The sequence below is a fragment of the Centruroides vittatus genome, unplaced genomic scaffold (assembly GCF_030686945.1).
Source record: "Centruroides vittatus isolate TY-2023 unplaced genomic scaffold, ASM3068694v2 contig_815, whole genome shotgun sequence".
Classification (NCBI taxonomy): Eukaryota; Metazoa; Arthropoda; class Arachnida; order Scorpiones; family Buthidae; genus Centruroides; species Centruroides vittatus.
Genome location: NW_027122531.1, coordinates 269,518 through 291,872, shown reverse-complemented (window position 1 = coordinate 291,872; position 22,355 = coordinate 269,518). Strand labels below are relative to the sequence as shown.

The following is a 22,355-nucleotide window of genomic DNA, read 5'->3' as shown; positions in this document are numbered from 1 at the left end:
GCAGAGCGGCTCATCGAACGGCAGACGTGTGTTTCCTGATAAGTTATTCTTTCTGCGAAAAATTTGCTGAACTTCCAAGACATCATTAATAGAAATATAATTTTTATGGCTGTTGAATAATAAATGTTTTTTAGTAGGTTCTCTGCTCGTTTAAACTCAATGGTTTGTGCAATGTCCACTATTGGTCCAAATTTGACCAATCCTGTCGACCATGACAATCTGTCTCATTCTTTTACCATGTTATATGAGACTCTTTTGGCGTGTTATACGAACACAATCTCAATTTTTCCGCCGTGTTATACAAATCCATCCTATATAAACCAGTGTTATAGGGGGTCTACTGTATAGAGTAATTTTCAATATTTTTCAAAAATAATAATTTTATGTATTTATTCATTATTGTATTTATTTTATTTATCATTACATATTTTGTTATATCAAATTTATCTTGCTGATGAACGTAAGTTCAAATTGATTTAAATGAACTGAAGAAGTCTGAAATGAATACGTGAATGTACTCTTCTAAATATTTTAAAATCAGTTAATTATACTATTTGTTCTTCAACTTTATTTATAATTATTTTTTTGTAAATTTAAGTTCATTAATTACATTTAAGCAGAGTATCACGTCTAAATAAAAACAAAAAGATTCACAAAATTTTAATCCAGATACTCAAACCAGAAAAACCTTAGACAGCATTTCCCAAACTTGTTCAGTTGTGAAATATGCTAAAATCCAAAATTAAAACTGGGAGAGATAACTTGTAAAATGACAACCATTTACACTTTCCAGCAAAAGGGTTTATGAAACAAATGTTTCTGGTTTATTTTATAAACCTGCCTCAAGTTTTAAACCACAAAATACTTGAATTTCAGAATTTTCTAGTTTATACCCTGAGGCAGGTTTATAAAATAAACTGAAAACATTTATTCTATAAATCCTTTGCTGGAAAAGTAAATGGTTGCCTTTTTATCAGTGAAGAAATATTTTTTATCTCAAAATATTTACAGAATGTTTATCTTAAAAACCAAATGTTTAAACCAACGCATTGTGTAAATATGCACAAATAGTCAGCAAAGAGATACTTTGTCTCATCCACCCAAATAATGCATGTTATCAGTTCAATTCTCCCTTTCCCTCACTCTGTGTAACTCCAGACTAAATTGCAAGCAAATGGCATATATTACTTTTTCTGGTAGATATAATTACCTTTATGAATACTTTTCTATGCAAAACCCACCAAAATAAATTGTCCTGCAACCTATTTGATTATTAGTGTAAGGTAAGCCCTGCTGTAGCACTGAGGAATTTGTACGTGTGAAATGATTGTGTGAGCACACAAAGTGTTAGAGAAGCAAATAGGACAATGATTGTTTAGACTAGCAGGAAATTTTTGCATGTCAGAAAGTGAATATTAATTACTTATTGTGACATCATCACAATGCCAGGCTGAAATTTTTAATCATATTTATTTAATTTAAAGTATATGCTCTCCATCTCAAATAAGTAGTATCTTATTCTTGTACTGTACATCATACTTTTCCTGTTAGCAATATAGTCATGCTGACATTATCTAACTTGGTTCTGAAGAAAATATTTGAACTGAAATAACTTTATTTCCCAGTCCAAACCAGAAGTTCGTATATAATTAATCAGAGCCTCTTGTCCCTAACCTTTCCATATCTTGTCTCATCTTTCATCTATCTAACTGTTCTTGAGATTAAAAAAGGTCAGAGACAAACAACAGTGAAAATTTATAGGTTATAATTAGCAATTTTTTCAAATTGCAGCCCAATTAAAGTCTGACATATTACTAATGAAGATACTATGGATTCATGTAACTGGCCAGTGATTAACTAATTAAAATTGATCATATTTTGAGATTCTTATTGGTTGATTTTCTAAAATATTCAGAAATTTTTTATAAAGAATATGACTTCTGGTTAGCATCAGAAGTTCGTATATAGTTAATCGGGGCCTCCTGCCCCTAAAGTTTCCATATTTGGTCTTGTCTTTCATCTATATAACTGTTCTCAAGATTAAGGAAAGACAGACAGACAGATAACAGTAGAAATTTATAGGTCTACAATTTTTTCAAATTGCAGCACAACAAGATCATACTTCAACTAGATAACATTTGTCAACAACAGTAACCACTCTCCTGACTGCAGTTAAAAACAAAAAATATAACTTGAGGGAGATAGAAGATGCAGTTGGAAAAACTTCTCTAGACAAAGAAATCAATCCTGAATAATACCATTAACTTTATGGTAACAGCTTGAGTGTCCAATTGAATAGTGGGATGAATCAACTATCCAGCAGAGTTTGTGAGTGTGTTCAGGAGGAAGATATAAATTCAGGATAAAAATTAAGAAGTCTGAATGACTGGGAAAGTCCTTATAAGTATTCATCGTCATTTACAATAATTCTAACTGATAATAAAGTACCCAAAAAGCAAGCTCTCTCCAAACAGTTTGTATGAAAAAAGGTTCCTCATCAACTGCTTTCATGAATTAATTTTGAAAGCTCTGGCCAATCAACTCATCTCCCATCATCCATACTTCTGAATATTTATGCTCCTAGACCTCGACCCTTCAAACCATTCCAATGCACTCATTCTCTGGGATAACCTATTTTGTAATACTGTTTGCTGGATATCACAAAATGCAAATGATACATACTTATGTTTAACCAGAATAAATTTACTTTTAGAAGAAAGGAATTCTGATTGCCTCTCTCTCTCTCTTCTAAAACGGTCAAATGGTCAATAGTAAAAACCCCATATACATAACCTCGTAAGTTTGTCAATTCTCTAATAAATTTATTCATTTATTATTTATTTTTTTTTAGTAATTTCAATTTTTTGCAAAACATTTTTTCACATCACAGGGAACACAGTTTGGGAAACACTGCACTAGAGAACATTTATTTGAAAATAAAGAAAATAATACTAAACAGTACTATAAAATAAACATACTAAATAAATAAAAGCACTTTTGCTTTTTTTTTATAACTTCTTCAGTTACAATCAATTTAAACAGAAAAAGTTTAAAAAATTTTTAAAACAATCATCATCATTTATATATATACATACACATGGTAGAATCAAAACTTAATAAAAATTATATTAAAAGTTTGGTTTATGTTAACAAAGTATTTACAGAAGACTGCCTTCAAAATAATCATCATCTACATTTAAGGCTGTCCATAAATTAAATAATGCAGATATGAATGAATGAGTATGCAAGTAAGCATTACAAGGGGATGAGGAGTATTTACAAAGATATTATGTAATGCTAGGATAGTATCTTTGTAATCAACCATTAGGTAACAATGATTCATTTTTGTTTCTGAAGTGTTGTGTAGCAAATCATATTGTTATGTTACTGCTTTGTATATTATACACGTAATTAATAAAATTATGTAAAATTCAGTACTCCCATGATATGTACTATTTCTTAGTACAATTAAGAAGGTTGACTGAGGGTGTGTATTATGTAATTTTGAAGTTGGGAATGCGTGTTACAGCATTATGAAGCATTACAGAGGGATAGGATAGTAGTTGAAAAGCATTAAAAAAAAAGTCATTATATAATTTATAGACAATTTCTTACATACTTCTACTGAATTCATTAAAACAGTTTTGCATCCCATTCTGCATTACCTCTTGTGTACAATTGTTGCAGGACTTTTTATCTCTTAAGATCTTGTCCAAGTTTAAATCAGCATAAGTAAATATTTTTATTTCAATAAAGGCATGGAAGTCTGTAATAACAAGGTCTATTAAGTAGGGAAGCTATGGAAGTACAAGTTTATTGATGTTTCCCAGATATTCACTAAATAAAAAAGCATGATATACCAAGGCATTGTCATAATAGATAATTCAGCTTTTTATCTGCCAGGCCTTTAAAATGTTTATGCCATTTATACAGTACACATTGTGTTTGTGACTTAATGTCATTGTCATTGTCACAACATTCATTTGGCTTAAAAATATGTATATGGCAAAGTTTTTCCAAATTTAACATAGAATTTAATGTTAATTGGCTGCTTATGATAGGCCACATCATTTCAAAATTCTGAGAGTGCATACCTACATACTCCAATACTTTGATACTGTTTTTAATCCATTTGGATTAAAAACAGTATCAAATCACTATTTGCTATTCATGTGCTTAGTATTTGTTACTCAGTTACTTGTTAAGAAATTACCAATATAGAGTAGAGAGTAGCAAATTACTGCTGATTTTTGATTGCTGAGTAGTTTCTACACAAAGTAACTTTGTATTTAGAATTTCTACTCAACAGAATGTTATCAGGTTCATTCTAGCTTAGACATTAAATAGATACTGTTACAATTTGGTTAACCTTATTAGGTTTATTATAAAAATTATTCTAGTTTGTATTTGTATTCTGGACAAAGTTCTGAAATTTGCAGGACTTATCATAGTTTTACCCTATTGTAACAGGCTATTTCTTTTAACGTTTTCTTTTTTAATTTGATTTCAAACTTTTTAGTCATGTGACTGAGGGATGAAGCATTGGTCTCAAACTATTGTAATAAAAATTTGATTATTTTCTGTTAAATGCTTTCACAGTTTTACCATTGGTTATATTATTCAAACAAAACATTTGCTTCTGTAAAGTACTCTTTAATTCAAGAAATTCTTTTTGAGAAGAAACTAAATGATCATTACTAATCACTGTCCATATAATTGCACAATTTCTGTATCTTTTTATTGTTATCTGAAGTAGATTCATCCAAATTTGGAAGACTAAAAACACTAATAAAATGCATTGGATTTTTATTTGTTATAGAATATGTGCTTGTTACCTTTTTAGTATGTTTATTTTATAACTTTATAACTGTATATAAAAATCATGAAAATCATTATATTTACCTTGTTTCTCTGTTATCAGGATATTTATTTTCAACATTTCCTATTGTATAACTTTCTGTCTCTCTCTCCTCCTCTCTCTCTCTCCCTATTTTTCTTTATTAAGTGAAGGAATATTTTGTTAGGACAGCATCATCATTAAATTTTCTTTTATTTGTAACAATCGATATATAAAGTAGTCTTGTTCAAAATACTCTGAGCATATTTTGGATGCAATACTGACTTGAAATTCTGATGAATTTTTAATTACAAGATTTACTCTTTAAATTGAGATTATTGTGTAGAAAATTAGGAAAAACAAATATTTTCTTATACATTCCTCTTTATTCCTATAGTTTGAACAACTATAAGCACAACACAAAGTAGACATACTAGCAAATATTTGTTATATAATTCAATTACAAATAAAACAAACTGTTTACAATACTGCAATCTTATTTTTCTGGTTTTAGATGATATTAAATGCAAGATTTCCATTCCATAAAACCAATTGTATATGGCTGTGTTTCCCATAGATTTAATGTTATAAAGTGAGATTGCATTCTTGAAAATGCAATTTCAACTATATATCATAGAGCAACAGCCAGTAATTAAGGTTAACATTTCACATAGTCACAAAAATTTACACAGTCCATTTGAAAACATGGACTGTGTAAATTTTTGTGACTATGGATGAACCTTAAACTGTGTTGTGACTATATGTACCTAAACTTTACACAGTTCATCTTCTCAGATGGACTGTGTAAAGTTTAGGCACAACTAGAAAATCCCAATTACCAGAAAACGAACAAAAATGAAACAAAATAGCCCTTTTTGTTTATTGAATGAGACTACAGCAAGGGTGGCAAACCTGTGACACATTGAAGAAATCATGTGGCACATAATATATCATATTATTTCTGTTTATCACCCATCATTTATTCAAATTAAAGCATATTTGCTTAATTATTTTAAATATCATTATTCAAAGTCTAAAACTTTGGCGCACACAACCATATTTAAAGCTAAGCAAGCTTACTATCTAGCACATGGGCTTAAAAAGGTTTGCCATCCCTAAACTAGAGTGAACACAATTATGTCAGAAAGTACAAATACAAAGGTTTATAATAGCTTTTATAGAAAAATAACAAAATCAAGTATCTCAAAAATTTAGACATAGTAACAAATTGTTAAAACATACAAAAACAAAAAAGTTACTTGTTAATAAGTTTCCATGATTTTTCTAACTTAAAATCAATGTTTTCATGGATAGAACTAAATTTTGAAATATTTCTGATGCTTAAAGCTTACCATGCTTTCTCAACTGTCAACTTTTAATTCCTCCACAGAGTGGTATTGCTTTCCATTGACATATATATGTGTTGAGATCCCCCTACACATTCTCCATCAGGTTAAGATCTGGGCTCAAGACAGGCCAGTCCAAACATGACATTTTGCTGCCTAAGCCATTGTTACACTGAAATTCTCTCCTGAGTGAGATTGCATTCTTGAAAATGCAATTTCAACTATATATCATAGAGCAACTGCCAGTATTTAAGGTTAACATTTCATATAGTCACAAAAATTTTCAGAAATGGCAGCAAATGATACTCCAAGCTCAAATGCTCCAAAATCATTACAGATTTACCACCTTCATGTTTGTTGAAAAACATCCTTGTTTATTTTGAGGTCATGCCAATAACTCATCCAACTGAAAGGACAGTATGAATTCTATTTCTTCTTGTTACTGAACATATTGTTTAACCATTTACCTCCATAGAATATGTACAGTACTTGCAAGTCCAATTTAATCACCCCTTTTTATGATTTAGTTTTACGAGAGTTTTGCAAGCCATTTTCTTTAGAATGACATTGCCACATTACCCGATGCATCTATAAAATGTGTCTTCAAGAACTTTACATAAAATAAAGAGGAATGTTGGAATTAAAGACATTTTTTGAGTTAATGTCATTCTCAAAAACTGCCTGTTGACATCACACTTGTTACACTTGGCTTTCGACATCATGGTTTTGCTTTATAATTTCCATCACTGTCTAGTACACAATAAATGCCACATTTTGACTGTTGTAGAGCACTTGCAATTTCAACAAGTCTTACCTTTGGATTTCAACTTTAACATCTTGTAAATATCCCCTCTTGTGAATTATTATTATGAAGACATCAGTATTGTAACTTGTTGACAAAAACAATTAATTTGCTTTTTATTGTTCCTGTGAAACATTTCAATGAACCAATTACACATTACTTAAAATTTGCATAAAATGTGTGCCTAAACTCTTGCAACAGTTTTTTCTATAATTTTTTGAGAAATATATAGTTTTCTACAAATTTTAGGAATTTTGTACATTGAAATGCCACTGTTTGATTTATAATGTCTAATTACTGTTCAATTAATCTGCATGTTTTCCCTTTTAAATTTATTGCCACATTCTATTCATGCCTGAACTTTTTAAACAGACCGTATTTGTCATAAACAGTCATAAACTGAGACTATTTTGGATGTTACAGTCAAAGCTTAATGCAATAGTAATCCTAAGATCACACAATGCAAAACAAATCCTAAACTAACTTCAGATTTTAAGCCTTGTTAATTTACAGTAATCATATAAAAACACCATTAAAATCTGAAAAATAATGTAATAAACTTGCACACATCACCTGTACTTATTCCAGCAGGTTATGCTTATTAGAAAAAAAAAACAAACATTTTTGGTTACTTTCAGGAACCTTCATCAGATTATCATATGTTACTTATCATATGTTCTACAATCAAATGTGTTTAATCCTATTCCAAATAGAACATCCTATATGCTAAGTGACATTACTCAAATTTAAAATCTAACAAACATAATAAATACAGTAGAGAGTCGTTAATCGGAACCCCGGTAATCGAAATCGCCAGTAATCGGAACGATTTTCAGTCGGACTGTGTCATGCTGAATCAAACGTTTTTGATACTAGATTTACTTCTAAAGTATAATTTTTATGTTTTTATATTCTTCAATATATTTATTTTGTTTGTAGAAAATGAAGAAATAATTTTTATCGATACGATAGCCTCGATTATTATTATAAAAATTTTCGTTAGGCTTAAAATCGACGAAAATTCAACACGAAGCGACACGCAACAGAGAAAAATTTGAACATCGGACAGGTTAATATATTTTTTCGTACATAATCGGTAATCGGAACAAATCACTAATCTGAACAACCCCAGTCCCCAACTGATTCTGATTTTCGACTCTACTGTATATAAAAATATGTACATAAACTTTCAACATTGCAATTTCAGATACATCATAAAATTTTTTCTGTGCTAAAACATATTAATAAACAGATGATTTTATAAAAATTGTTTTTAACACACTATGTTTAAGTTCCCCTATTGTAGAAGGTTAGAGATCATTGACTGTCATGCCTATGAAAGATTAATGCTTTATGAAAGGTTAAATCTTGAGTGTTGATATTTGATTTATAAATTTTGATGGCTCTGTTATTCTAAGCTTTTATATATCAAATGCTATATGTAAAAGCTTTGCATTCTCCTAACACAGGGAACAGGGCTAGCTTGCAAATAAGGCCAGAGCAGTGATATAATTTTTTTTTTGAGATGATGCATGCTTTTATTCTGGCTATTAAAAATCTATTAGTCACTTAATGTTCAGAAATGAAAGTCACTTAAGAAAGCAATGTATTAACATAGTTATCTGATTCTAATCATGAGAAAACTTGTAAGCTTGCTTGTCAGGTCATGTATGCATCTACAGATAGTATCACTTTAGAAGGGAGAGAAGAGGTATCAACATGCAGAGTAAAAGAAGTGAGGCTCTTGTTCTATGTATATGTCATTACTATGAAAACATTTCAAGAAGAGATCAAAAGAAGGTTAGGCAGCATTTTATACATGAAAATATCCAACAACCAACTATCAATTGGATATCGAACAGGTTCAAGGAATGTGTCACTGCAGAGTATCAAAAGTCCATTGGGTGGCCTGCAAAGCAAAGAAATCACTGAAGTTTCACAGGCCATGGAATGCGTATTCAAGCATGACTCCAAGACATCTTTATAAACAGCAGCTGCTAAACTTGGGCTTGTGGTAAGTATTCCATACAACATAAGAATGAAGAAGTTAGGCATCCCTGCTCACAAAGGAACCAGCTCCAAAGTACAATCAGGAGCAGGAATGCAGAGCAAAACCAATTGCTAAAGCATGTTGATGTTCAGCTGTGTGCCAAAGTAGAGTAAGTATTGGTGTTTGATGATAAGACATACATAGCAAAGTTATTGACTACGTTCAAAGTAATGGGATTGAGTTTGTCAAAAATGAAAACAATGCCCCGCATACCCAGGCTCATCCCACTGAAAGCTTTTAAGCACTGTATAAATAGCAATATACCACTCATATTGTGGTGTAAAGTACTTGAATTCATTTAAAAGAAATTTAGAGAAGTTGCTCAAAAAGTTAAGAAAGAAGCCTAGTATAAGTTTTTGGCAGGAGTTTGACCAAAACTAAAATGTATAAGACAACATGGTGTCTATGGACCATTACTTTGTAAAAAGCAAATCTGAACTGTTTGGAATATTCCAAGAACAAACTTAATCTTTGTACCTTCATTTGGTCATACTTTTAAATTTAATTTAAAATATATGCTCTCCATCTCAAATTAGTAGTGGCTGGCCCCTGTACATCATACTTTTCCTTTAACAATAGAGTCTGTCTAAGCTAACACCTATCGAGAAAATTTTTGAATTGAAATAACGTTACTTCCATTTTGCATCAGAAGTTCATACACACGTAATACTTCTTACCCCTAAAGTTTCCATATCTAGTCTCATCTTTCATCTAACTAACTCCATTCTCAAGAATAAGGAGAGATAGGCAGACTGGCAAGTAAACGGACGGATGGCAGTGGGAATTTATAGTCTACAATTTTTTCAAATTGCAGCCCAATGAAGTAAATTTCAACTATGCCATTTGCCTAAATATTTAAAGGCATAACTTATTCTACAGCTAATATTTCTGCAAATAAGTAACTTATACTTTCCATCAGAATATAAAATGAATATAATTTCAAAATTTCATCTGGATTGGGCAAAAATTGCAGGAGTTAAGGAATTCACACACACAGAGACAACAGCTTTTATGTTATTAATTTTACCAGAACAGATTAATGCAGAAGCCATTCTTTGTGAATTTAATGCGATAAGAGCTTGAGGACAAGCCTCGTTCAGCTCCTGCAGTTTAGAATAATGATATCAAACTTTCAGAACATAGGATTTTTGGCAGACTTGGAGAAGAACAGAAACCGGTTTCACTTAAGATAACAGAAGAAGTCATGATAACAATTGTCAACAGATTTCTGGATAATGTTGCTGATTCAATTATTGCATATATTGGGACAAGGCAGCTGGATACATCATATTACAAAAATATGGAAAGTCCTCTGCAAAGTTATTCAATTTTATTTGTACAAGATCAGCCATCAACTACAGCTGCAGTAAGAAAATCCAGAAGAGACTCATTTAATTTGATTTTTCTGGCATGAATGGACATTGACAATGTCTAGCCTTGGAACATTGAGAGAAGATAAAATCCATTTTTATCTGAACTGCAAACACACACAACTGCCAAATTTGGATATTAGATGTACTGAATTTTGTAGCATGCTCAACTATACTTACTTAGTCACAATTTGATATGATTTTACTGCAAACTTTACAACAGAATCATTCTTTTTTGAAAAAATCCACCCAACAGGAAAAGTGACATGTTACATTATTGCAGAGAAGTATCATATGATTTGCAGTTTTAAATAATAATAACTTATTTGGTAACTGCAGCAATCACAAAAAGACAATTTTTATGCAAGATAAGATACCACCTAGGCTGCAGCTTTTGCAACATCACTTTGCTGAAAAAAATATTAAGTGATTCATTTCCATTTGAATAACCACTTTATTCAATTGACATCACTCCATGTGATTTTTGTTTGTGGGACTATCTCAAGGCCATCATCATTTACAAAAATGTTCCTAAGTTGGCAGTCTTAAAAGACAACATGACACAGTGTATTCAGAACATTTCTTCTGAAATGTTACATTCTGCTAGCAATTTCAACAAACTTGTGATCATCATCTTCAGGCAAACAAAATTTAAAAATAGAACATAATATTCTAACATAAGTGGAACAAATATCATTTAAATTGAAATTAAAAGTTGTTACGAGCATGATCAAAATTTGATTACACAAGATATTGAAACGTCATGCAGCACATGCTTGGATATACATCCACATCAAAAGTGTGATGGCAGAAGCATATCACTGTTTAGCTATTTACCATATTTTACGGACTATAAGACGCATTATTTTCTTCGAAAAATTGCCTCCAAAATTCAGGTGCATCTTATAGATCGTAGCATCTTATAGGTATTAAAAAAAAAAATTGCTTAAAAATGCTTAAAAATTAAAGTGCGTCTTATAGTCTGTAGCATCTTATAGTCCGTAAAATACGGTATATAGGGCAGGGGATATCAAACTACAGCCCACGAGATCAGTTCACCTGGCTTGCTGCCACACTGTGCCACAAATGAGCTAAAATATAATTATTTATATGGAAATATCATAGGTTGTAGATGAGCTTACTAGGTAGAGAAAATTAAAACAAGTGTAAGTAAAAATGCCAAAATTGGTCCAATCTGATTTTTGCATCTGATAGGTAATATAGTTTTTAGGAAAATCAGTAAAATGAAAAATTCGCTGACTTTATGCCACTTCAGATATCAGAGTGCTTTTTGTGTAAAGTACCTGCAATGAAGTTTCTAAGAACAATTATGAGTTTGTTGCAGCAATCGTGTTTATGTATTGGTAATTAAATAGGTCAGTTTTCTTTATTTTTTGTGTATTCTGTATACTATATTGAACAATATGGTTAGGTGGCCTGTACTCGTCATTCTCTGTTATCTGGCCCACTGTGAAAAAAGTTTGGTAACCCCTGATATAGGGCAACCCACGCTGGATAGATCAAACACAGAATGTTGCATGGATCCAAGGTTGTTGTAAGGAGAGATTCAGTATCTTGCATAATTGAATTTTAATCACACTCATAACTATTAAGTATTGTTTATGTGCTGTTTGTCTAATTTCAATTTATATGATATTTGTTCTATTTATATTAGAATACTGTGTTCCATTTTTATATTTCGTTCACCTGAAGATTATAAACATAAGTTTGTTGAAAGCACTAGAGAAAAAAAAAAAAAAACTGTCAATGCTGCATTCTGTGTATATTTTTACTCTCTTTTTATTTTGTATTCACTTGTAGTGAAGATTTATTACATCCATGAGGCCCAGCCTCTTCCTTTATGAAAAGTCAGCCTTCCCACAAGAGACTTAGGGAATGATATTTGTTATGTTTAGTTAATGTTGCTTGTGTTTTCCTTTTGAATTATACATCAGTCATACACAGAACAAAAACAACTCCTTATTGCTGTTGTTTTTGTTTTTATTATTATTATTATTATTGTATTGAAGAAGTGTATCTTATATGGCATCCTTATGAGTGCCTACTACTATGCCAGACCAAAGGCCAAAGCATAACTACAGAAAACAAATGTTTTGTTTATGTGCTGTTTGTCTAAGTATTTATAAAAATTTCCAGACAACAAAACACATTTAGAATGGCAACTCTTAGTGTGATGTATGTACTATTGTAAAGCACTCTAATGTTTATCATTATTGCATTAAAGCTTTATCAAAATTTGGATATGAAAAAAATATTTTTTTACGTTTATAAGATATATGACACAGTTTATTCATTATAACTATATATATATATATATCTTATAATATTATCTTATGTATCTATAATAAATCTTATAATTTAATATATATATATTTTATAATATTATAGATATATAATTATAATATTTTATAAATTGAAGTTTCGTTTCAGTAACTACAATAAAATTTTTACATCACATTATCTGGATTATTTCAATATATTAAATGAATCCAATAAGATTAAGATTGTTATTCTTAATTCAACTTATTCAACATTTTCCTTCTTTCTTAATTTATTTATGATTACAACTAAACTACTACTTCATATATTTATCAAAATACAATGATCCTGAATTTACAAAATGCAGAAAATAAATCACACATTGAAAGACATGAAATAATATAAATGACTTATTTTAATGTATTTTCTTAAAAATTAAATATTTAAAAGATATTGTCAAACTAATGAGAAACAAAACTTAAATTTAATCAATTATCACTAAAAATTAACTTCTTATTGCATAAATAATAATAATGTTATAAATTTTGCAAAAACGTGTTTTTTTTCTTTTACAGGAGAATAGTAGAAAAATAGCAATATTATCTATATTTTGACAAGATTCAAATATAATTTAGAAGATAATCAATGTTTTTACATTTCAACAAAAACAAAAAATTTTTCTCCTCAACAAACATTTTGTTGAGAAAAAAATTTATACTTCTTTCCTTTGTTTCAGGTTAATTTGTAATTCTAATGATCAAATATCCATAAACTATTATATCATCATTCAAAGGAAATTTCTTTAATATTCCATCATCTGTAGTGTGTTGTAGCACAACAGTGCAGTATACAAGCAGACATATCAGTCAAAGATTATTAGTTTTGAAGTGTAATAGTTCAGTAATATTTAAGTATATTTCATATAAAATATAGTGGAAATTGTATAAATTTATAGTGCTTTTAGTATTGTGTTTATTCCAGATTAAAAAATCACTGAGTGTTGGCTAAGAAGAGTTTTGAAGAAAAATGTAGCAAGTACTTCAAATATTTCTAGTGATGATGAAACTGAAAAGACAGGTAGAAAGGTAGACAAACAAAGGTAGAAATCCAGGCACAGCACTGTTTAAAATATTGAAAGACAAATAAGATAGAGAGTTTAACCCTTCACATTAATGTTCAATTTGAATTAAGTAATAATATTTGGTTTCCATTATTAATGTTTTTTTTCCTTTGCATTTTCAATAAATAGTTTTTGGTGTTTCTACTTGTTGTTTTATCTATAATCATTAAAAATTATCAAGATTCCGACATTATTTTTTAAGGTAAAGAGAGTTCTGCAATAAAAATAAGTTGGGAACCACTAGATTATACATATAAAATACTAATTTTTTAATAAATTCAATTACATGTATTTCATCTATTTTTCAAAAATGATTTTGTCTAATTCTACATACCAATATGTAATAAATAATACTAGAATTAAATACATGAAATTAATCAGTAAATTTTGGTTTAATGTATTTCATTTAATTTAATAATAAGTTGACTACATTTCATAAAATAATTTAATCATAAAACAAGATTAAACTGGATAAATCATTCTAGTTAATGCATCACTTCATGTTAATGTAAAAGTAATAATAATCAACATGTTAGCTATTATCTCTTATGAGTTAAAATATAAAATACTTAAATTTCAAAAAGCTAAATTATCAATAAGATGAAATATAAAATTATTTTATAAACTATTATAATAATTATTTAAGAATTTTTAAAAATTTACTAATTCTTTAATTGTCATTAAACTTCACTAAATTTTCTTAACTATAACTATTTTTACTCACTTATCAGCTTTCCTCACAGGATATGTGTTTGTACGAATTGCATCTGTATTCCCTTTCCTATTGCGATTTCCAAAATTTGTAAAATTGACTTTTCCAGTTTTGTCATTACCTTTAAAAATATTGAAATGTATTTAAAATTTTTAAATTATCCTACATTCATCAAAAAATAAAATGTAAATAAGAAATTATATCTTCATAAATCTGTTTGATTATTTTTAAAGAGTAATAAGATAAGTTCAGATTTTAAATTATGTTCACAAAGACAGCAAGAAAACCAGGTAATGTTAATACGGGACTATTGAGGTCCCATAATTGGAATGGGTACAATCTAAACCCTTTAACAAGTAACTCAACTAAATAAAGGTGGAAAAAGCCAAGTGTTTAATAAATACACAGTCTTGTGTTCAATACTCAATACTCAACAGATAAACAGGTAATGTTAGTTAAATTAAAATTTCCACATAAAATCCTAATTTGTGAAAATTGTTAAAAAAAGACAAAAACCTGTATAAAATATGAAATATAATATGTAAAGAATAGGAAGAATAGTGATAAAAGTTGAAAATTCAACAACCAAAAATGTTTGAATCTTCATATTAAAACATTTTTAAGACAAATAATGAAGTGGTAAAGTAATAATATACCACCACTGCAAACATTAGTTCTTGAAACAGATAAATAAAATCAGCTAAGCTTATCATAAATTCCATATCCACAATGTTCTTCCTGAGCAAGCTCTAAATAATGATGAAAAAACTATTATAATCATTAAGTAATCTGATATGAAAAAAAATTACATTTATTTTTAATGCAGCAAGCATTCCATAAATAAATATTAAATTTAGTACATTTGACCATACTAACAAATAATCAAATGGAAATTTCTAGTGATGTATAGAAAACCTTTAAATACAGTAAAAACTGCTTAGGCAAGACCCTTTAACAGACAAAAATCTCTGGCATGAAATAGTTTTTACATAGTGTCTTTGTATAAATTACCTGTATTAAACAACCACCTGTGTAACATGACCACAGACATCAATTTTGGTCAAAAACAACATACAACAACTGTAATAAGCAATCACTTCCTAGAATATATCTGGTCTAAACTCTTGTTCGAACCCACCCTTGGCATTAGATACAGATGTTAATGAATTAGTCTAGCTACAAAGAAAATTCATTTCAGTTTGTTCAAAAATGTTGGAAAAACAAAAGAAATGCATGCAAAGTGCTGTCATTAGAAGATCATATTAAAGTTATTAAAGAAAGTGAAAATGGTTTATCACAACAGAGATTAGCAGAGAAATTTAACTGTGGGAAAATGCAAATTTTCAAAATTTTGCAACACAAGAAGTCGATACTGGAGGAATGGGAAGGCAATGAAAACAAGGATAGCAAATGAAAAAGAAAGCAGCCAAACAAAGAGATAAACAAATTGGTATGGGAGTGGTTTCAAAAGGCAAGTGCTGAACAGATTTCCTTTCAGTGGATCAACATTCAAGCAAAAGGATGTGAATTTGCAGAAAAATTAGGCATTTCGTCATTTTGTGCCAGCAATGGATGGCTGGAAAGTTTCTGGAAGCATCATAACGTTGTTTATTGTACCTTATGTGGTGAAAGTGGTGACGTCGCTCAAGTTAATGTGGAAGATTGGAAACAGCGTGTTCTTTCAATGATAGATGAATATGATTTTCGCAACATCTATAACACAGACAAAACAGGACTTTTTTCATGCCATTCTGGATAAAACTTAAATCGAAAAGAGAAAGAAATGTTCAGAAGGCAAGATGGCAAAAGAACACCTGACTGTAATGTTTTGCTGTAATGCATTAGGAGAGAAAGAACCAGCATTGGTCATTTCAAAGTCACTTTGACCTAGATGCTAAAAGGTATTGGCATCGCAACTTTGGGCATGACATGGAAAGCCAACTCCAAAGCTTGAATGACAGCAGACATTTTTCAAGAATGGTTAGAAAAATTAAATGAAAAAATGAGGAACCAAAACAGGAAAATTTTACTTTTTCTGGACAATGCCGCCTGTCGTCCCCCAAGATTTCACTTTCAAATGTTGAATTGAAATTTCTTCTGCCCAACACTACGAGCCACCTTCAATCATTAGATCAGGGCATAATCTTAGAGTTTAAGATACTATACAGAAAAAAACTTGTAAAATTTTTGTTTGTTCAGATGGAAAATGCTGAAAGTGCAACACACCTTGCTAAACAACTGACTGTTTTAGATGCAGTTAAATGAATTAAAAATGTCTGGAAGGAAGTAAATTCTGAAACAATCAGCAAATGTTTTAGAAGGTGTGGCTTTTTTATCGATGCTGCAGATGCTCCCGATGCTGAAAATATTTTAGAAGCAGAACTTCAAGACCTTTGTACTGCTGCACAAATTAACGACATTCTAGCTACTGAAGATGTTCAATGCTTTGAAGATTTGGATGACGACTGGGAGGATCAACTTATGGTTATAGGGAAAAGACTAATCAACGACTGTCACAAACAACAGAAGACAAGGCCATGCTTGAATTGAACCTTTTCCACTATCAGAGATGCTTTTCACAATTTCAAGGTTGAAAGCAACATTCATCAATCTTGAAAGACCATGACTATTGGAAAGCATAGATTTAATTGAAAACAAGCTTAAGGAAATGATCCTAAAGCAAAAGTTAAAACAGGTTAACAGACTGAGATAATGGAATTTTTTAAAAAGCACGTGTAAATATTGTCTAGCCTGTACATATAAATTTAGTTTATTAAATTTTCTGTTCTAAATTGCTTTAAAACTGTGTTGTATTTTACACAGTTTTAAATACAGGTACAGTACTGTACATGCATACCTACATACAAGAGTACATACTGTATCCTTACTGTCAATTTATTGTACTGTAGATCTACAGTACAATAAATTGTCTTCATTAATGTAACTATCAGAGGAAATTGAAGAATATCAGAAGTATTTTCCTTGAGGTATAAAATATTGTACACGATACAATTAATCGGCTAATCTCATCATTTGATAAAATTTATTTTATTTATTTATTTATTTTTTGAAGCTCATATACAGTACATGTGCAATAAATAGTTTCTGTATCAGCCTACCTTATTTCAATGATATTTTTTAGAAAAATAATATCCAAGTAATTTTTGCACACAAACTATTCAGAAAACAATAAACGCATTAATGCAAAAATCAGTTTTACTTTCTTTTTCAATTCCATGATTGCCATTGATGCAATGAAATCGTATGAGAAAAAATAATAAAAATCATTTTATTATTAATTAATAATTTTTCTTGTTATACTTAAGAAAATATTAAATATTGAAAAATTCAGTATTTTTAAAGTTAAAAGAAAATTAAACTAACGAAAACCAAAACCAAAGTGATGGAGAGATATGACACACTTCTATATTAATGACGTAATACATGTAACTGAGGAGCAAATGAAAAGAACCAAGTTGAATTAAGTCGGAAAAAAGAAAGTGTGCATTATAATCGAGAAAATGCGAGTACTGGTATTAATATTTAAAATATTGGTATTAAATCTGTCTTATAAAATCACGATGACTCCTGTAAATCAAGTTATCTGATAAGAATAAAATACAGTACAAATATAGCTTTAATGGTGAAAAAATTTGCTTATTTTTGCTCACCTTGAGTTTTGCTTAGTAGAAATGGCTAAAAAGTGTGCAAAATATGTGCAGAAATATGATATATTAATATTAATATATCATATATATTATATGTGCAGAAATATTTAAAAAAAATATTGTATTTTCTAATATTTTCTAAAGTATAATAAGAAAAATTATTAATTAATAATCAAACAATTTTATTACAGCACCACCTGTCTAAATAACCACTTTTTGAAAGGAACAGTGTATGGTCACCATAGACAGGTTTTACTGTATATATTAACCAGGATTACATTTTTTCTTATTTACTTTTAAATGTAACAGTGCTGAGAGATCCATAGTTCCAGACATAAAAATTGAATTCTGATATCTATTGGGATTTAAAATATTTTTTTAGTTTCTGATAATACAATCAACAGCCTTTTTGGACTCTACCATTTCATTTTTCTGTAAAAATTCTATTTGTATTCAAACATTTCACATTTACAAGTCAGTAAGTTAATGAATTAGTGAAGTCAACGTAGTTTTGTATTATATTTGTGTGTTAAAATACACAATTTCCTCTGATAGTTACATTAATGAAGACAAGTAATTAGTTTTGATATTTAAATAAATTTAAAATATTATTTATCATAATTACTACTTACTTCTATTGTTTCTGCAATAGCAATCTTTTTTATCCCACTCTTTAATATGATCTTTTTCCCATTCATTGCAATCAACTGTTGTTTTTGGTTGTTCTGGTGAATATTGATTATTTCCACATGGAGTGTTCCACTGATTATGAGTGGGTGCAGCAGGATTTATTTCATTTGGTTGATTACCACGACCAGCCCGCATATTTGGATGAATGTATCGTCCTAAATTTTTATGTGATATTAAAATATTTAAAACTTATTTTAAAATTTCAAAAATTAATAAATAATAAGTTGTTATAAGAATCAGCAACACTGGGACAAAGATATAATATTGTATTATGTCATAAGTGTTACTGAATTAAATTAATCTTATTTTTACATATTATACAGATTATTTTTGCACTATTATAAAATTAAATCAAATGATTAAATTGCATAAATCTAAAAAATGAAAACTGCTAACAATTTTTATTTCTTACATTTAAACAACTGACATTTATTTACATTTTTCAAATTCAAGTAAGTGCCCATAAGTCAGACAATTATCAGATTAAGTATACTAACAAGAACCTGTCAAATTCAAGGGTTTTATTCAATTAAAATACAATGAGTTGATTTAAAATTTGGCAGTCTACACAAAAATAATCAGTAAAACAAGCATTTTCTCAGCTGTTTGCAATTGATTCATGTCTATTTGTTCTATGGTACCTGTTCACCTACCACTGGTCCTCTCTCTCAATGACTTTTTTTCAATTTTCATCTGGGTTCCATGGTAGCAACTTAGCATTCCTAAGGTCAACCAACTTCAACTGGTATGATTTTGGATTAACAGTGAAGATAGTGTCAGTCCACCTCATAGCAATCTCATTGGCTGTTATAAAACTCTTAACCTAACAAGCTATTTCTTGAAACACCAGTATATCCTGAAATAAACACTTGTTTCAACTGTCTAGTTTTTCTGGTCAATTCTCAAAATGCCAATCTGGTTTCTGCAGATGTTGAAATTGGTATGTATTTCAGTATAAATATAATAAAATAAACATTTCAGGTAATATCTAACAGCTTAATTAGTACAGGGCTTAAACAAAATAGCTGAATGTTTCCATACTTCTATATGTTGTAACTTCCAGATTCCTGGATGCATGTCCTTGATGGTAATTTTTATAAATTTTAATTTTTAATAACAATTAACAGTGTGAGAAAAACAAAAAAACTCTCTCTAGACAAACGTTTTTTAACTCCTCTTGAGTTCTTCAGGTGCTACGATTCCCAATGGAACGTCATTCAAAACAAAAGTGCTTTTTTAAAAGAAATGTAAATTCAAACTATAAGTATAAAAAGTTTAAAGCCACACATGTCCAGTGCATAATGAAGATTCAATCAACATCTATATCATCATGTCAAGTAGAGCTTGCCAGATCTTAAAATTTATACATGATGATGCAAAGTTAGCTTTAAAAATTTCAATGGTCTCCAATCATTTGAGGTGTTCCGTGTGGGATGTTGTGAAGAGCAGTTTGGCCCTAATGAATTTTGCCACAATTTCTGAATCCACTGTATAGGTAGAGAGGGCTGTGGAAGTTCTAGCATGTTGCATGTCCAAGATATGTTATTGCATTCTGGTTCTCATAGAATGTTTAGTGAACTTGATGTACAGAAGGGTCCTATCGCATCTGATGTGCCAGGTAGTCTGGTAGAGTTGAAAAGGTCCTTTCTATTAATATTACAAAGAATGGTGAAAATAGACGAGCACCTTCTGAAGATAAACAGCATGCTTCTTAACGATTTTTGCGGTCCACCATTGGCCAAGTGGTCTCTGTTCCCTAAACACTGGGAGTTCAGTCGTGGGTTTGTGCCTCGCTCAGACAGGCTGGCCACGTGGAGTTTTCCGAGTTTTCTTCACATCTGTAATGCCTAAATAGGGGCCAGTTCACCTTAAAAAGACCTCCTGGAAGGCACCCCTAGGCAGATTGCCCACATGTTGCATTGTAATAACTAAACAAACAAATGATTTTTGCTTACAATGAACTTAAGTAGAGGTTAAAGATAACAGACTTATTCCACCTCCCCAGCTTGGTCAGTTATAGACATGTCGATCCACGACATGGATCCTAGGTAGGTCCGGTGGTATAGATCAACCAGCCAACATACAACTTTTCAGCAACCATGGGTAATGGCTAACTCTTCAATTAACACCAACTCAGTGTCAAGAGCTTGGGGAGTAGAAGAGTGGGTGAAAGCCCTCTTAACTAATACTTTGTAGGCCATGATCTTGTAACAATGAGGATCACAAGACCCTGCCAAGATGTAAAAAAACATTGAACCTGGTTTGCAAAATACTGAGTTGCAAATCTCCAACCCATTAACAATGATATTGATGTCTAAGAAGTGCACCTCTGAGGGGCTAGATTGTTCCACTTCCAGGATCAACCTGTCAGGATTGTTACTGATCAAACTGGCAAAGGTCATTAAATCTGGAACTATCTTCCAGAAAATAATAATGTCATAGATGTACAGTACCTCCTGTTTAGAAGAATGTTGGGAGGAACTGCAAGAGGACTTTGCTATCTAATTGTTGGACCACCATCTCACATAGGTCTCTGGATATCAGGCCTGATATCCAGAGACCTATGTGAGTCCTATTCTTGACAGAAGATTATCCCGTCAAATGAAAAACCAAAAATTGTAACAAATTAAGTGGGCCATCTCTAGAACCTGCTGATAGAGAATGTCATCACTGACAATATGAAACATATCTCAGAGCACACAACATGTTTTTGTGTGCTCTGAGTGTACAGATTTAAAGAGAGATTTAAAGGTGGAGAGATTTAAAGTTTAAAACAGTGATGTACCAGGGAGACCTCTTAATTGTTGTATGAGCTCAACTGAGTTTGTGATGGCATAAGGATATACCTCTAGGTGGGCTGTGAGAAGGGTATGGGGGGGTCTTTTCCAGCAGATGGGTGGGTGCTCTGGCTTTGTGTACAACCAAATGAAGATGTTACCCTTGCTTTGCAAGCCAAGTTCAATGTCAATATAAATAGAATCTTTAAAAATTATACAATTATTAGAGTACAGCATTATTTAATATTTAAAATGCAAGTAATTATGTCAATTTAGTTATTAAAAATATTTGTATCAGTAGTATCAAGTTATAGAAAACTAAACAATGATTTTTATTATTGTTGGTGTTAAAAATTCTTAAATGTGAATTTTTATTCCATAATGACGTTAAAAAATATTCATAAATTTTAGGATGAGAAGTTTTAATTTGATATACTGATTTTTGTTTGTTCAACAATGTGTGTTATTTTATCAAAACTGACAATTATTATATTGATTCAGGACTATGTAATTTTTGAAATAAAAAATTAAATAAAAATTTTTCAAAACTGTTTCTACAACTTATATACTAAAAGCACAAAATCAAATTTGTATAAAAAAATCATTAAGTGTGTATACAATTTATTCAGATGACCAGATGAATGAATCAGCTAAGACATGTCTCTTTTACTCTAAAAGGCCAAATTCAAGTCTAGATCAATTT

The 22,355-nt window shown here is 30.2% G+C and overlaps 1 protein-coding gene across 3 annotated transcripts in view; it reads right to left on the bottom strand.

The window, feature by feature from the left end:
* The window catches only part of LOC136982160 (ATP-dependent RNA helicase DDX3Y-like), a 114,006-nt gene that overhangs the window by 68,516 nt on the left and 23,135 nt on the right, over window positions 1-22,355 (bottom strand). For all 3 annotated transcript variants that reach the window (XM_067278586.1, XM_067278587.1, XM_067278588.1), the window contains exons 3-4: window positions 18,818-19,030; window positions 14,530-14,638 (exon numbers count right to left, since the gene is read on the bottom strand). In XM_067278586.1, the coding sequence (XP_067134687.1) occupies window positions 14,530-14,638; window positions 18,818-19,030 (322 nt within the window). The remainder of the gene's footprint in view (window positions 1-14,529; window positions 14,639-18,817; window positions 19,031-22,355) is intronic.